The sequence below is a fragment of the Ceratotherium simum genome, chromosome 31, assembly GCF_057802395.1.
Source record: "Ceratotherium simum simum isolate JZ-2026a chromosome 31, ASM5780239v1, whole genome shotgun sequence".
Classification (NCBI taxonomy): domain Eukaryota; kingdom Metazoa; phylum Chordata; class Mammalia; order Perissodactyla; family Rhinocerotidae; genus Ceratotherium; species Ceratotherium simum.
This window is the reverse complement of record NC_141930.1, coordinates 6,663,309-6,681,522: the sequence shown is the minus strand read 5'-3', so window position 1 is coordinate 6,681,522 and position 18,214 is coordinate 6,663,309. Positions and strand designations below refer to the sequence as shown.

The 18,214-nt window shown below is 37.3% G+C and overlaps 1 protein-coding gene across 1 annotated transcript; it reads right to left on the bottom strand.

The window, feature by feature from the left end:
* Positions 1 to 14,237: 14,237 nt before the first annotated feature.
* Positions 14,238 to 17,975, bottom strand: LOC101409149 (myelin P2 protein). The gene is made up of 4 exons (XM_004427144.3): positions 17,903 to 17,975; positions 15,835 to 16,007; positions 15,526 to 15,627; positions 14,238 to 14,288 (listed from the first exon to the last, which is right to left on the bottom strand). The coding sequence occupies exons 1-4, from the start codon at positions 17,973 to 17,975 to the stop codon at positions 14,238 to 14,240; spliced, it is 399 nt and encodes a 132-aa protein (XP_004427201.1).
* Between the last annotated feature and the right edge of the window lie 239 nt (positions 17,976 to 18,214).

Here is an 18,214-nt window from a genome sequence, read left to right as displayed (position 1 = left end):
CCTGGAAGATCTTGTTAAATGCAGATTCTGATTCAGCAGATCTGGGTGGGGACTGAGATTCTGCATTTCTAAAAGCCCCCAGGGGATGCTCATACTGCTAGTCCCTGGACTACACATTGAGTAGCAATGGATCAAAGAGAATGGAGTAAAGGGAGGGAGTAACATAGGCGAAGGGAGTGAGGAAGACAGAGCCTTCCTGTCTGTTATCCCTTAATCTTGGTACCATACCTATGAAATGAGTTGGCATAACAGGAACTTGTGAAGAAATCTTTCTGTTAATACTGGTAAGTGTCTGAACATGGCTTGTTCTTAACTGAACATATTTCTTGGGGAGTAAATCCACTGCAAGAGATACATAGAAGAAATTGTGCCTAACCAGGAACATGCCAGCCCTGCTCATGACCTTCTACCTACATGGGAGCAAACTAGAGAAATTCAGTTTGTAAAAGAAGCAGTCCATAGTCTGCCAACTGGGAACTGATCCAGTGATGATAAGATCATTGCTCCTGTGACCTTAGCCATATTTAAAAAGTATTCTCTAGAGACCCTAGTATGACACGTCTTGATTGGACATTGTAAACTAACATCCTTATCATTCACATTTAGAACCAAATGACTTCCTTCTGGCATTTTCACAGCGATTTGGTAGCCTGCCATGATATTATGCATTGTTCAGAATAATTTTCCATGTAACTGAGGTTGATTCACATGATTTATAGCTATTTATGAAAGCTGGCTCTCAAAAGCGGGGGAGAAGGCAAGAAGAAAATAAATTTGTAATAAACCATTCTAAACAAAGAGCTGATGGAAAAACTCGTAAGATAGTGTAATAATTCTACAGAGGTATGGGCCATGATATATAGCTCTTGCTGACTGAATTCGATTGTGCAATTTTGTTGCACATTTTTTTTTTGAGATACAGTGATGTCTTGGCTCTTTTCTTGCTACCAAAATAACCACTCACGAAAATGTGCTGTTGTGATTTGAAATAAAGCTAAATAGGCATAAACTTGGTTGAGGCAACATTCGCTATGATTTGCTGCTTACCTAGTCATTCCAGTTGGATAACCAGAATCTTGGTTAAAACTGCCTATAGGGGAACATATAGTGAAATATCTGTTTACACCAATGTCTATCTTTAGCTTACTGTTTTATATTAAAAAAAGAAGAAAAAATCAGAAAAGAACTCAGTTTAAGTGTATCTCAGCTATATAATGAGAACTCTACCCTAGTTCTACACTTTTGTTAAACTTTACAATAAAAGTTTTAAAAATCCTTAATATGGAGAATATAGGAAAACAGAAATACTCAATAGTTTAGTTCTATCACTAATTTCCTATTTCCTTTAAGAAGAATCCTTGAGGCTCTTAGCCGAGTGAGGTTGAAGGGCAAGTCTGTGCGATGGTGCAGTCTATATTTAAACTGGTAGTAGTTGCTGGCACCCATATCTGTTTCAAGTTCAACGTGAAGCTTTATCGCCCTGGAGTGATCACTTCTGTGTACGGGGATTTTTAACGATTGTAGCAAATTCTCAGTCTCTCAGTCTGTAATCGCTCAAAGGTCTAGTACTGAGTCTTCACCAAGTATATTTCTATAGCTTTAGCTATCTCTGCCCTTAATTGCACGGAAATGAAAGAGATATCCTATTCCTCCAAAAGGCATTGCAGGATGCCTGCCAACAACGGTTTACCCGCTGGGATGGCCGCTCCCTTTCAATGCTTCATCTGACTCCAGGAGCCAGTGACTGAAAGTGATAGAAAGAACAACTTCCAAACTGATTACAAGCTAGAGAAGGCCTCTTTTCTTCTGCTAAATATACAAAGTCTCTGGATAAACCCACTAAACCTCTCCCTTGACATACCTGTGAAGTGTCATGGCCACAATCAAGTAGGCTATAGTGTGAGACCCAATAGAGGAAACAGTTTATTTCAGCTAGTTCTCTTTTTACCAGACATTATCTGGTGTTAGTAAAAGTTTTCTGTGGTGTCTGTAGAATGAGCAAATTAGACAACAAAACGCTTATTTCTCAAAATAAAAATATTTTCATGAAATATTAATAACTAATATTCACTTGGGGAAATCTAAAATACAAAAAATTATGCTTAAGTCCCGCCTAAATTCCATCATCCAGAAATAATCATAATTAACATTTTTTGTGAGCACGCTAAAGATATTGCTTTCTTCATATTCTTGGGCAAGTTATTCAATCTTTCACTTTTCCCTCGTCTGTAAAATGGAAACAAAAATACTACCTATCACCTGGGATTGTTTTGAGATTTACATGAATTAATACATATAAAACATATAGCTTCATGCATGACAATAAACAGTTAATAAATATTTATTAATGTAATCACTATATACACCTATTTACAACTAGTATGTGTATTTTTTCCAAAAACGGGATAAAACTATACAAGTTAACTTTGTATCCTTTCTTCGCCTAGTAATATGTTGAGGTCATCTTTCCATGTCAGTAAATATAGACCTACATCATTATATATATTTTTTTGCAGGGAAAGATTTGCCCTGAGCTAATGTCTGTTACCAACTTTCCTCCTTTTTTTTTTTTCCTCCCCATAGCCCCAGTGCATGGTTGTACATCCTAGTTGTAAGTCCTTCTAGTTCTTCTATGTGAGCCATTGCTGTAGCATGGCAACTGACAGACTGGTGGTGTGGTTCTGCGACCTGGAACTGAACCCAGACCGCTGAAGCGGTGAGAGCACCAGACTTTAACCACTAGGCCATCAGCGCTGGCTCTAGACCTATGTCATTATTTTAAATTGCTACATAATATTCTAATATACAAACACACTCAAATGTTTTAAAAATCTGGCTTTTCCTTGATCTTCCTCACTGGCACCTATTTGCAAATTTCCCTAAACTAAGTTTCTAGAAGTGGAATAGAAGGTCAAACAATACATTTTTGAAAGTAAGTATTTTTAGTAGGTCAACTTAAGCTATTTAATAGCTCAGCTTAGCTTAAATTGACTTAAAAAATGCAATTTAATAATCATATTTGGTATGCAAATGAGAGAAACCTGGTATTTGGCTGTATGTGTGGTGATCGTGAGCACTGGCTGTGAGGAAGCTTCCCGGGTTCAAATTCCAGATCTGCTACTTGCTAGTTGTATGACCTTGAACAAGATCTAACACACTCTGTGCCTCAGTTGCCCAATCTATAAAATAGGAATTTTTTAAAAGGACTTACTTTATAGGTTATTGTGAGAATAAAATAGGATTATATATACAATGCACTAAGAATCATGTATAGCTTATAGTTCAATATTATTATTTAACACTTTTTTTACATAGGCAAAGTGAAATAGAAAAGTGAGCAATCGCCTACTGAAATTCATCTTTCTGTAACTTAGGAGAAGTGATATAAATTTTCACACGTCCCCCCAAAACACTATTAAAAAATATTGCAATTCATTTAAAATCCTTTTTCCCCCTCCTTTATTCCGTATGTGTTGTTACGTTAATTAAACAAGGAGACCATTAGATTGAGGCAGTTCTAAAGCCTCAGCAGCCTAAGGAAGCAAACTCAAAGCTAAGAAGTCAAGACCTAAGGACAGCCAATCACAAACAGCCACCTTGGCTTTCCCAAATAAGGCAGATGCTTAAGCTATAGCCCATAAATCATTGCTTCCCTTCTGCTTTGGTTCTGTAAAAGTCTTTCCCTTAGTTCTCATTGGTGGAGAGCTCCTAACTACTTCTGGTTTGGCACTGCCCAATTGGAATCTGTTTTTCCTCAAATGGTTAAAATTTTTAATATGCCTCAGTTTATCTTTTAACAACGTTGATATAGGGTCACTGGAGGAAGTGATTTGATTTCTTGGGCAGTAGGGGACCAAATCATCTGAGCTGAACAGCTCAGAGCTGCCACTTGCCAGAGTGCTGTGGGTTCTGTCAAGTTCTTTGCCATCTAATTTCCTTAAATTCTAAGACACTAACATAAAGAAGTCTTTCCTTTGTTCCATCGGATGCTTGACAATAGACGTAAAAGAAAAATATTATTTTTAAAACACTGAAAAGTACCAGCTAAAACAACTTATTCTGTGTTATTCTATAAAAAGGATTTATTTCCTTTCGAGAACCTACCCTATTAATATAGTGTCACCAAGGAATGTACTTAAGGTAAGTCTGCAGCTGTAAGTTTTAATTAAATTCTTTTTTAAAAATTTAAAATTTATCTTGATATTGGTTCAGCCTTCTTTTTCAGGCTCTCTCAGTTAACGTCTTTTACTAATCATGTAGATTATTTAAAGAAGAAAACGTAGAATTTGACGTTTGTACTTCAGCGGCTTCCCAGACCAAGGTAATTTGGTAAAAACAGAAAAGACCCGCACTGAGTACATAAGGGTTTCTACTTTGCCAAAAAATGGGAAATGCCAGATGTCCTCTTTTCTCGCAGGAGGATTTCCCACGTACCTATACAGCCCTGACCTCGTCAAATCTGTTTGGTCGCGATTGTCGATGAGATCGCCAACGAAACAAGAAAGAGACAATCGTCAGCGTGAAGACCCTTGGGCATCCTAGTCTATGAGCACAGGGCAGGGCAGGTAATTCGCCCTCATATCAGGCCCTGCTGAGCCACACCACAGTCGTAAGGGAAAGGTTGATTTAAGTTGTGTTACGAATGTACAGACTATAGAAATGCCAATGATATAACCTCGAAGGAGTCTTCTTTACCCTTCAGGTTTAATTCTTGTTGAAGGAGAGCGAGTGATATGGCACAGGACCACTCAATGTCTATGCTTAGGAAGATCATGTCAACCACCTTCCTTAAACCTATCCTCAAAAAACAACATAAGGGGCCAACCGGGTGGCGTAGCAGTTAAGTTTGCGGGCTCCGTTTTGGTGGCCCGGGGTTCGCAGGTTCGGATCCCGGGAGTGGACATATGCACTGCTTGTCAAGCCATGCTGTGGTGGCATCCCATATAATGGAGAGGAAGATGGGCACAGATGTTAGCCCAGGGCCAATCTTCCTCAGCAAAAAGAGGAAGATTGGCAACAGGTGTTATCGCAGGGCTAATTTTCCTCACACACACACAAAAACAAAAAAATCCAACAACATAAAACTCATTCATATTTCACTTTTTGTTCTCCACTAATCTCCGGCAACATGTTCCTGTCCTCCACTCTCTTCTGGCCTCCCATTCACTGAGGAGGTTCTGAAGGCAGGGCCTTTTCTCATCCTTCTTTCTTCAACAGTCATATTTGTTGAATGAAGGACTCTGCCCGTTGAATTTAGACGGTGATTTTCTGAGCAGGGTACTTGTTTAAGGTGGTGTGTAACATATTGCTGTTGTTAACAATTACCATGTAGAAATCATGGGTTTTTTGCTATATTCATTGGAGTCAAGAAAGCCAGCTAGGATGTTCTTGTGGCTTATGAACCATACTTTTACTTTCTAGAGTAAATGCTTCAAATAGTGACAGACCTAGTTGAATGTTTGAACGGTATTGGTTTTTTTCTACTTTCCCCAGAGAGGAGAGCCTCTCTCATCAGGATGGATTTCTGTTCCTTTCTGTTTGCTTGTGAGTTATTTCAGTGTTTACCTGGGAGTTATTTCAAGTACCTTCTCTCCATTTTTCACCCACTGCCTGTGGATGACCAGAGAGTTTTGACCCAAAGAAGGCGAAGATGCTTCAGTTTAAACATTTGCTGACTGTGGAATGATCTGATTAAAAATGATCTCATACATCTACTGGATGAATCAGCAAAACTAATATAAATCAGCAGAAAGACTGTGGATTCTGATGAATCCTGCAGGAATTCTAGATTCAATGAGCTATAAACACAGCTCACAAATACACAAAGAACTGAAAGATGTTTCCTTCTGTGCTTTTCTGAATATTCCCTGAGTCCTCTCTACCGGAATGTTTTTGCCCTCATATCCACAATTCAAAAATCTAAAATTAACGTGAATTCTATACAAGATAAATACAGAGTGTGTAGCTGGAAATGGTAGATCTAATCTATAATCCATGTTGCAAGCAGAAATAAATCTTAATCATATTACCAGTTCCTGGACTCACCTGTCTTTTATGATTTCTTAATACGAAAATCCTTCACTTTCCGATGGAATCAGGTAGTAACAGGAATCCTGTTAAATCAGGTATTTAACCATCCCTGGGTTATGCATGTGGCTTACCAGAGAAACAGAAGCAGACAGACTTCCTGTTTACAGTTTAACATTCCAGACCTCACTCACCATTTCAAGAGGAAAGAAGGGAAAGTTATATGTGATGACATGTTATAATGGCCAACAATAATCTCATTGTTCATTGTCTGTGAAATTCTGAGGAAAAGAATTTACCTTGACTAACCCGTGTGAAATCTATCTATCTGTTTCCAAACTGAACATTGGATGGGACCTCTGTGTGCAGGATACTGTGGCCGGAACTGGTGAAGTGGTACTCATTCATACCTTCATTTATTTAGCAGAGATTTACATAGCTTTTTCTAGGATTCAAATGCTGTGGGATGGAAATTTTTAACATTAAAAAATTTTAAATTTAAAATTTCTTCAATTGAGTTCTCAATCTGGAATTAGAGATGTCAATACATTTTATATTGCTGTGGTGACACAGTGGAGGGAGTTATTAAATTCTCCTCATTGGAGGCAGTTTAGGGAAGTCAGCGTGGGATTGATGTCTCGTGAAGGATGACCAGGAATCTATTGGATGGGAAACAGGATGGGATGGGGAATATAAATATCACTTTAAATTATTATATATATATATAAAATGCTTATGCGTCTACATGAAACCTCTGGAAATTTGGGAAGCAGGCAGCTATTGAAATAGAAAAGTTTGCAAACATAATAAGGTGATTTCAGTATTAAATAACCAATTCTATTAGATACAATGATATAAAATTTAGAAATAATTGAGAGACAGCCCTGATGGCCTAGTGGTTAAAGTTTGGCACTCTCTGCTTCAGCAGCCCGGGTTCAGTTCCTGGTCTCGGAACCACAGTACCCGTCTGTCAGTTGCCATGCTGTGGCGGCAGCTCACATAGAACTAGAAGGACTTACAACTAGGGAATACAATCATGCACTGGGGCTTTGGGAAGAAAAAAAAAAGAAATCATTGAGATCTTAGAGATCATCCAGATGAGCCCCCTCTTTTGAAGATGGAGAACTGGAGTTATGTAATGGTAAATGAGTTACACAAAGTCTCCCATCTGTGAGGCAATAGAACCGGGACCCAAGTGCATGACCTCAGAGGCTGAATCATACTCTATTGAACAGCAGCTTACCTATTTCCCTATATTAGTGGAATGAATCAAGACTCTAATATATTTGACTCTATTCACTCTATTTTGCTTTTAACAACTAATCACTCAGCAGCCTAGTAAATAGAAAAGGTTGTATATACAGACATTATTTGGGGCACTCTCACACACAGAAAAAATGCAAAACCCAAAACAAAAAACCTACTGCTGAAAATAAGGATTCGTATTTATATGTGCATAGACATAATAATAATATTTTATGTGTGAAAAATGCTTTCCACTTTACAAAATGCTTTCACATGCATCATATTTTTGCCTCCCCCATCAACTGTGTGGGGTAGCCATTACTGCCCCCATTGTACAAATTAGGAAATTACCAGTTAGAGTTTGTGACACAGTGTCACACAGGTAATAAGTGGCAAAGCCAGGGTTCGAATCCATATTTTCCTGCTACCCTTGTGAGATTCTTGCTATCATACTCCCATTGTCTCTCTACGTGAAATATGCAAGAGACGCCCTGTACCCTTCTGTGTCAGTCGGGAATTTAATTAATAGTTGCTGCAAACCAGTACTTTTCTTGGAAACTTTCACAGACACAGAGCTGTTTAGGATGTGTTCTCACCTTCATCAGCATGCAGTGTAGCTGAGGGAGATGGTACTGAAATGAATAAAATGTGGCATAATACAAGATAGGTTTCAATAAAAATCTAAATTTCTGCTGGCTTTCAGTGCAGTAAGTATATTCAGATGCCAAATTATATTAAGGAGGCACAAGCCACTGATGATTTATTTTGGAAATCCTAAAACTGAACTCTCTTATCAACTTACTCTACATTAATTAACTTATTTAATACAATTTACATGCATTAATGATGCATTAATAATATGAAAAAATGCGATTATAGAAGATCAAGAATAATAGTATTGGGGGCCAGCCCGGTGGCGCAAGTGGTTAAGCTCGGGCACTCTGCTGCCCAGGCCCGGAGTTTGCCGATTTGGATCCTGGGTGTGCACCGACGCACTGCTTGTTAAGCCATGCTGTGGCGGTGATCCATATAAAGTGGAGGAAGATGGGCATGGATGTTAGCCCAGGACCAGTCTTCCTCAGCAAAAAAAAAAAAAAAAAAAAAGAGGAGGATTGGCATTGGATGTTAGCTCAGGGCTGGTCCTCCTCACACACACAAAAAAGAAGTGAATAATAGTACTATAATGCCAAATGCGAGATCGTGCAAAAATTCATGTCCATCTGAGCTTCCAGCAAGGGAATGATATTATTTGGTCTTCTGAATGGATGTGAAACTTAGACTTGTCACAGATCTAGTTTTCAAAACCTTTTAACTGTAGAGGCATCAATCCTTTGGTACTACTCAGATATTCACTTTGCACCACCAGACCAATTAAAATGGTTGCACAACAGTCAATTAGTTAGCTAAAGGGAGGATCTTATGATTCAAAGATAGAGCCAAAATTCCAATCCACATAACTGGGACCTAGAAATTTTGCATTCCAAAACTGATTTTTTTTAAGAGATAGCAAAATGTGGGAAATGCTATTTCAAAAATTAGTCCCATATTACTTTTTTTTGGGTAATTTGAACTTACTTTCTAAATTCTGCTGAAAGATGATTTATATTTTGCAGAGGTTTGGCATTATTTTGTAGCTTTGTTTTCCCTTTTGATCCACATTTTGCTATTTTTAAACCTTCACTTTTCCATATGTCATGGATAATGGCCAATTGTGTTACCTCCTGGGGAAATAACAAAGAGAAGAGGTAAACACTTGCTTCCCTAACACAGGACTTGGTTACGTCTGAGTTGATTTTATGGTAGTATTTTGACTGCCCACTGTTACTCAGTGTCACGCTGGGGACATTTGGTACTTCTGACTTCAATGACCTTTCACTCGATTTTAATTGACACCAAATGATAATAACCTGCATTAAATTTCTAACTTTCAGAGACTGTGGCATGGTGGTTCTCAAACCGGCCACACATTGGAATCACCTGGCATGTTTTAAGAACAATACTGATGCCTGACTCTCACCCATCACCCATAGTGTAGACTCAATGGGTCTGTGGTGCAATCTTGGTATTGGTATGTTTAAAAACTTCCAGATGATGTTAATGTCAGCTATATAAAGAGAAGTACTACCTGGTTTAGAAGAAATCATTCTAAAAGCTAAACAGGACTGACTTTTTAAGAAATTTCAACATAAATCTGTAGTCAAAAATTAGAAATATTATGGTCAACATGAAACTAAGACTCTCGTTAATAAAATCCAAGTACTATGCTACTTCTAGTCAGTGGTGTGCCAATAAGTGTTTAAAACCAGCTCTTCGAGAAACAAAGCCATAATTGGTTGTGTTTTGACCATTTGCCAGGTGTAAATATTCCCATCATGGCTGATTTTAAGCTACCAATGGTTTAACAATGTTTGCCAAATTCCTGAAAATCTAACAATCAGCTCTTATGAGACTACTTGAGCCAGCCCCAGCATACATGGCTTCTAAGAGCACGACATCAGGTATGCCAATTATTATCTAATTGACATCAGATAAATTACATATCCTTTGGGGATTAGATATATTTATTTAGACCTTATTTAAGTTAGAGGAGATAATCATCAATTGCCATTTTTAAAAGTTGCTTAGATTACAGAGTTACATAGCAATGTTTGTTAGCTTTTCTGTGGATTCATCTTAATAGGTTTCTTGATTGTTTTTAATTTTGTGTAAATAATATTCTTAATAAATTTAGTCACTTGGTGTGTAAATCAACATCAACAGCTTTAAGATCTTGTAAAGTTCTCTTCATTTTGAGGGATAAAAATGATCTGTTTGAACATCACGTATATTATCAAATAAAGGATAATAACAGGAGCCAGCCTGGTGGTGTAGCAGTTAAGTTCACGCACTCTGTTTAGACGGCCTGGGGTTCACAGGTTCGGATCCCAGGTGCGAACCTACACACAGCTTATCAAGCCATGTTGTGACAGCATCCCATATACAAAATAGAGGGAGACGGGCACGCATGTTAGCTCACAGCTAATATCTTCCTCGGCAAAAAGAGGAGGATTGGCAATGGGTGTTAGCTCAGAGCCAGTCTTCCTCACACACACAAAGATAATAATAATAATGATAACAAAAGACACATGTATAATACTTTTCCTGTGGCAAGCACTGTTCTAAGCACTTTACATACATAAACTTATTTATTCTTTACAACTCTTTGAGGTATGTTCTATTATCTCCATTTTTACAGATAGAGGAACTGAGGGGCAGAGAGGGTAAGTAACTCGGCCAATAACACACAGCTAGTAAATAGCAAATTGGAATTTGAACTAGGCGGTCTGACTGCTCTTAAACATCACGTTATATCAAAAAGAACTAGAGAATCAAAATCATTTTCTGAGACTGTTTTTGAATACTGCAGAACTCTAGTTGCCCCCTCACCCCCACCCTCTTCCGGTTGTTTGAAAATCATTTTCAAATCTAGCAACATGTACCACCTGCCTAAAAGATTATTTTCTTCCTCATTATCAGTGTGGTTGCACTTTTCCTGTTATGAAAGCAAAAAATACCCACGATTTCTATAAAGCAATTATATTGATTGAGGAGTACATTTTATAGCCAGTCATGTTACCACAAACCTCTAAAAATAGCACCACAGTTTTTAAACTCTCCTTTTTATGGGTTTATGTGGGGAGCCAAAAAATAAGTAAAAAACCACACCTCAGTTATGATGCCTCCAAGACCACTGTCAGAGTCAGAGAAGGACTTGCCGAGTGCAGGTTTTTAAAAAAATTTTATTTGGAAATAACTTCCACCTTGCAGAAAAGTTGCAAGAATCAGATTAATTCAAAGAAAACACATGTAGCTTTTGCTCAGATTTGTGTATTGTTAAATTTTACCCCATTTGCTTTATCAATTGCTCTCTTTCTATATGTATGTATGTAATGTAACACACACACAATACTTTTTTCTGAATTTTTTGAGACTATATTGCATCATTATGGCCCATTACCTCCAAAATACTTCAGTGTATATTTCCCAAGAATAGGGATAGTGTCTTACATAGTTACAGTATACTTCTAATCTAATTTACCACCTATATTTCAATTTGCCAATTAACCTTGAAATTTGTCCTTTCTAGCGTTTATTTTACCTCTGGACCAGGATCCAGTCTAGGCTCACTTCCTGTATTTAGTTGTCACGTATTTTTAGTATAATTTAACCTGGAACACTTCCACAGAGCCTTCCTTTGTCTTCTACGACATTGACATTTTTGAAGAATTCAATCAACACCCCCTCCCATTTTTTCATAGAACATTCCTCATTTGGAATTTGTCTGCTGTTTCCTCATGATTAGATCCAGATACGGATTCCAGGCCAGATTACGACATAAGTGGTGCTGTTTCCTTTTCAGTGTATCACATTTGAAGGCACATGCTGTTCATCCGCCCCTCATCGGTGAGGTTAATTTTGATTACCCAGTCAAGAGGTTGTCCAATTTTTCTACTGCATAGTTACTATTTTTTCACTTGTACCTTATGAAGCGGTTCAGAACAGGCCTCCCCAAGGTGTGTCAGTTTGGATGTGGCTTATTTTGAGCTAAAGGCAATCGAGATTCTGCAGGCCCAAGAGAAACTTTTACCTCTCCCCTAAAGAATTTAAAGTGGGGCCTTGCCCATAATGAGAGTTATTACCAGAAATAAATTTGTGTGATCAATCTGTATGGCAGGGCAAACCTCTAATTACTGCACATCTGCTCTTCTTCTTGTCCTGTGAATTACTCTCCTCTCCTCTGAAGCCCCAGGCCCCTATCCCATTCCTTGCCTCAGGATGGCATATATACTTCCTTTTACCTCTCTGTCTTCAAACCTCTTATGTATGTGGGGTTCCTGTATGTACGAAATTAAGTTTGTTTTTCTCCTGTTAATCTGTCTCACGTCGATTTGATTATTAGACCAGACAAAAGAAAGTTTGAAGGGTAGAGGAGAATTCTTCTTCCTCAACACTGATAAGCAATGTGTGAGGAGATACTTTAAGACCAAACTAATAACCTGCTCCTAATTGAAATTTCTCTGTAGCTTTAGCATACACTGATAATTCTTGCCTGAGCCAATATTTACCGTAATGGTTGAAAAATGATTTTCTAATTTCAGCACTTGTTCTACATTTACCCGTCAGACCATGGCATTCTACAGTGAAGAAGACACTCCTTCTCCTCCTCTCTCTCTCTCTCTATCTCTCATTATCATAATGGATTTATACGTTCTTACTTTTCCCCCTAATGGTTTATAATTTATGATTTTTCTCAATTATTTTGCTTTTCAAATTGTCCCAGATTTGGCCAATGGGAACACCTTCAAGCTGGCTCCCATATTTTGGTGATGTGCCTCTATTATTTTTTTTGAACACTCTCTTAGTTTCTGGTATAACAGATTATTTCAGGCTCATCTTGTACTTACCCTGCCTTCACACTGGAATCAGCCATTTCTTCAAAGAACCCTCATTCCTTTTAGTGGGGAATGATATTATACACCAAGGTCTGGTGGTAGATGTACTCATTCCTATTGTGGTATCTTTGCTTCTAAGCTCTTTGGGCAGATAGAGCTAGGAAATAAATGCATGTATATACACATATACATACACATAAATACATATATATACACACATATAAATATATGCAGGTATGCATGTGCAGTTATATGTACATATATACACATGCTTTAGAAACCATGGATTTATATCTATTCCAGTCCATTCTCCCATGCTTCTTTCCTGTCTTCCCTCATTCCATATTTGTAAGTTCCTTCTTCCACAGTGAAAATCCTGGCTCCTAACAACATCAACACATTTTCTCATTTGCTAAATCATATAACACATCTGAAATAGTTTCATTATTGCTTGGGCACAGTGGTCCCCTATTCCTGCCTGTCAAAAATCAACTGCACCCAGTAATTCCATGCCTCATTATTTATCCAAAAGAAAGGAACTCATATGTGCACAAATAGCCTTATACAAGAATGTTTATAGCAGTTTTATTCATAGTAGCCAAAAATTGGAAACAGCCCGGTTGTCTTAAGAGAAGAATGGATAAATAAACTGTGATATATCCATGCAATGGAATACTACTCAGCAATAAAAAGGAACAAATTACTGCTGCATGCAACAATACGGATGAATTTCAAAAGCATTATGCTGAGGTTTAAAAGCCAGACAGAAAAGAACACATAATGTATGATTCCATTTATATGAAGTCTGAGAACGGGCAAAACTAATCTGTGGTGATAGAAACTGAATCACTATTTGCTTTTGTTGGAGGTGGGACAGAGCTGGACACTGACTGGGAAGGAGCATGAGAAAACATTCTGGGATTAAGGAAATGTACTATATCTTGATCAGGATGTGAATTTATATGGGTGAAGGCATTCATCACAATGGATTAAAGGAACTCTACCTTGAATATCTGTGCATTTCACTGTCTATAAATTAACCCTCAATTTAAAAAAATTGGCTGGAGTATAGTACAGGCTGCCCCTTTTACTCCTCATTTTTAAACAGCTCCTTCTTCTAGATTGCCTCATTCTGATCCTCCTTCCTCAGACTCTCCTGGCCCCTGAAAGCAGTTGAGTTTGCCACCCCTGATCAATATATTTACTTCCTTCTACTATCTTATGACTTCCTTTCACTATCATTTCAAATATACCAAGTAGAAAGTAGGTTAGAATTTCGCAGATAATTAAATGACGTTGTCAACTATTTAGGTCTGGCCAATATACATACTTTAATAGAGTAAAGATGTGCATGCAAATTGAAAATGTTTAAATAACACCGAATTTTAGCTTAATCCTCAGTGTAGGCCTTTGCCTATCTGATCTATTAAGACAAAAGCAAAAACAAACAAGCAGACTGTGGTGAAGTCAGGCCTTGACATGGAGTTGATTTCCAACATCAAATGGTCAACTATCACTTCAATGAGGATTTTCTCAGACCTTCTCGTAAATTCTGGTGCAGACCACATCCTTCATCTTACATTCCTTAAAAAAAAGAGAGAGAGATAATTGAATACCTAAAACTCAAAACAGGGGACAGCAAATTGGTAAAAATAACAGAAATTAAAATCAAACTTATAAGTTTAAATTTAGAAAGGAATAAAATATCAGTAGATCAGTCTCTGGTAATACAGAATCATGACCATTAAAGTAGGAGAAACAGTTTTTAAGTTGATCTATGTTACAGCACAGGAATTTTTTAAAGTGGGAAGTTTTTATGCACAATTTGCATGCATTTAAATCTACTAAAACGGTGTTTTTCAAAACTATCTGCACATTTGCATTACCTGGGGAACATTTAAAATAATGATGGCTCCTCCTCCCCCAAGAGATTTGCATTCCCTTGGTCTGTGTTGGGGCCCCCATGTTGGTACTTACTCCTGTAAATCTATTGTGCAGCTAGGGATAAGAACCTCCGTACCAAAGGAAGAAACATTTAAAACATTATATGAATCTATTTATATCCCACGTATGTGTTAATTAGTAAGCACAGAACCTAACACTTCAAAAAAACCATTGGAGGTCATCTCATGTAACCTTGGTCTTCACTCTTACCTGACGACTAAAAGAGGTCTCCAGTTAGCAGAGGTTGAATTATTGACAAAGTTTTGTCCAAGTTACTATGGATTCTTGAAAGCAAAATGCTTAGATATCTACGAATATTCTACAATTGAGCCTTTTGGTGTTTGTTTTGCTTTTATTTTATTATTTTATTTTTCTGAATCAAATGTAATTTTTATTATATTCAGCTTTTTTTCACGTAATAGTTTATTAAGGCTTATTCGAGTCCTTAAATGTTCTTTGGAAATTTGATTTTAATTGCTCTACGATATTCAAATACGTGAATATACCATACCTTGTTTTTTTTATTCTCCTTTTTTTGGGTATTGAACTGCTTTTAAAACTTAGATTTGCTTTTGTTTTTGTGAATCCAAACTAGTGAGATTTACCCATATTTTCTTTAATTTTATTATATTTTTTAGGTGTTATGATTTCTAAAAATAACAAATAGGCTTTTTTATTTCTAAAATCTTGGACCTATACCTAAAATACGTGAAGATGAGTCCTTATGGTTTCAATATCACCCAAGCATTAACTCCGACTTTATTCTTAGCCATTCTTACCCACTTATATTCCACAGGAAAAAGAATATTTTGAAAATATAACCAATTTCTCTATTTAAATAGCATTATTTCTGAGTTAGAAGTGAAAATACTCTTACCGCTACCATTTTCCCATCCACCAACTTCCTCTTTATTGTTGTCTCTTTGTCATCCCATTTCTGAACTTGATTCAACGAGCCTCTTGTCAAGGTCACAACGCTCTGCAAAGAAAAGTTCACATAATTGATTTGCTTGGATTTTGGTTGATTAAAGAAGCAGATCACTCAATATTGAACCGTCTTCATCTTGGACGAGGCACCCTCATTTTCCACAGGACGGAGTAGTTCACCCTTTTGAACACTAGCGGGAGCAATCCTCTCTCTCAAGTGGTGCCTGAGCCAACTTTGAAGAGAAACATTCAAGTTTACCTTTGTTTTCCTATTGTCAGCTGTGGTTTCTTCAAATTCTTGGCCAAGCTTGAAGGAGATCTCTGTATTTTTAAAGGTACTTTCAGTTCTGATGGTTATAATATCTCCTTTCTTGCTGATGATCACAGTGGGTTTGGCCAAATTTCCCAGTTTTCTGGTGGCTAACCCCACACCTGAAAATCAAGATTTTTGTGTTAGGATTATGTTGACCAGGAGACCATACCTAGAGAGGCTATGGGTGGACACACTCTATGCTCAGTTGTGCCTCTGGCGTGTAGATGGCAGGTAGTATCATTCACTACTAAGGACCTCCTCCCGTGTTTCACCACCTAATGGAAATGCATGTCCATGGACTCAAATATTTTAGGTTTTGTTATTACAACAGTAATGTCTGTGATTTTTAAAGATAAAAGTGTTCAGACCAAATGGTGCACGTCATCCACTTTTACCACACCCAATCCCACACTCCATTGAAAATCACTAATTAATGTTTTCTGCGGATCATTCTAGACATTTTGGTTTGTACATATGGATATTATAGATATTTTTTAAATGAGACTATGACAGATACACATTGTTCCATAATTTTTTTTTCGTCAGTAATATATTATGGATATAGAAAATAACTCCCCCCAAATCCTTGGTAGAATCTCATATCTGAAATTTTATTGTGGCTCCTGAGTCTAGCTGGTAGGAAAAAACTATCCATCACCCTTCAAGATCTATCCCATTACAAATGATCAGAGATAAATAAAAAGAGTTTTAAAAAAATTTTCTGCATTTGAAAAATAAAATGAGACTAAGTTTTATTACTATTATTACCCAAGGCTAAAAAAATGTGTCAGTTTTGTGTGTGTGTGTGTGTGTGAGAAGTGAAGAGTTACAGAAAATAAAGAATTGTGAGCTCTATTCTTCCTCGTAATTCTGATTAATCTTTTATTATTTTATATGATTTAGGGCAATGTTTTTCAAACTAAATTATAATCTCTGCAGTAGAGCCTGAAAATCTACAATTTGCCAAACCCCTAGGTCTTTTTATGCACTTTAACATTTGAAAATGACAGAATTAGGAGACTTTCATTGAGATTTTGTTATATTTTTCTCCTTCCTCAGCTGTCAAGTCCATAAATCTAACCAATCTCGTCGTATGGATCTCTCACCATAAATTCTCAGAGCTCTCCAGGCAACGTGACATGATTTTGCTCATTTTATCTAAAAATAGAACCTTTCTCATAAGCTCTCTGAACAGGTAGGTAAAGCTACAGGCACTTTGACAAGCATAGCAACCTGAGGTCATTGGTGTCACTCCCTATTATATTTATACAGCTCTGAAAATTTCCAGACTCTTCACACCTATTGTGCTCAGATCTATGGAACATTCTCCAGGAACAGTATAAAATAAAGGTGATATCACTAATGACTGGACTTTCCATCTTCACGCACTGCTCCGACTCCAGGAAAGCCTGATGTTAGTGTAGCTGAGTTTGATTTCACTGCCACAACCCAACTCTTTTTCTCTCAGTAACTTCCCTAGACTGTGAACAACTTGCTTTATGAAGCATTTACTTTCTACAAAGTCTCTATCTACATAACTATGTCATAACGGACAATGTAGAGGTAGAGAAAGAAAACTTCTGGTTTAGCTAAATATCAAAATTTTAAATTGAGATGTTCTATTAACTTGAGTATATCCAACTCCTCATTTCATGAGCACTTTAGTTGTTATAAAACTAACTTGCAGGAAAGTCAGAGAATGGGTTGATTAAGGTTCTCAGATTGGTTCCCTCCAGGTCTGAATCCAAAGCCCTATTGATATGAAACTGCCTTTAAAATTGGTGGGAATCTCATGAATTTAAGCAACTCTCCCTTAGGTTAAAATATATTAAAATTGCCACAAGCAGAATGCAAATAAACTCTCTGAATGACACAGCAGAAGATTAATTCTAGAAGAGGATTGTACTTCAGCCTATGCAAACTTCCCCAGACTCCTGGAAAAAGAATTAGAAGGAAATAGTCAGCGTTCTCAAAAAGGATCTTCTCAACCAAAACCACAAAGAACATTTCTTACCCAGAGCTTTCATGTATTCATCGAAGTTCTCACTGGAGACAAGCTTCCAGGTGCCCAGGAATCTGTTGCTCATTGTGATGGATGAGAATTCAACACAGTTCTAGGTGAGGTTCAGGAGACTCAAATGAGATGCTGAAGCCTCCGAAGATTCTTTTCAAAGATGTCGGAAACATGTGACTCTCACAGAGACCCAATGGAGAAAAGCAGTGTCAGGACTGGGCAATGAATGGCTCTTCAATCATCCATTAGGACAAAAGAAAACCTCACATAATGTTTCCTTTAGTCTCTAAAAATTTTTATAAAAATCAATGA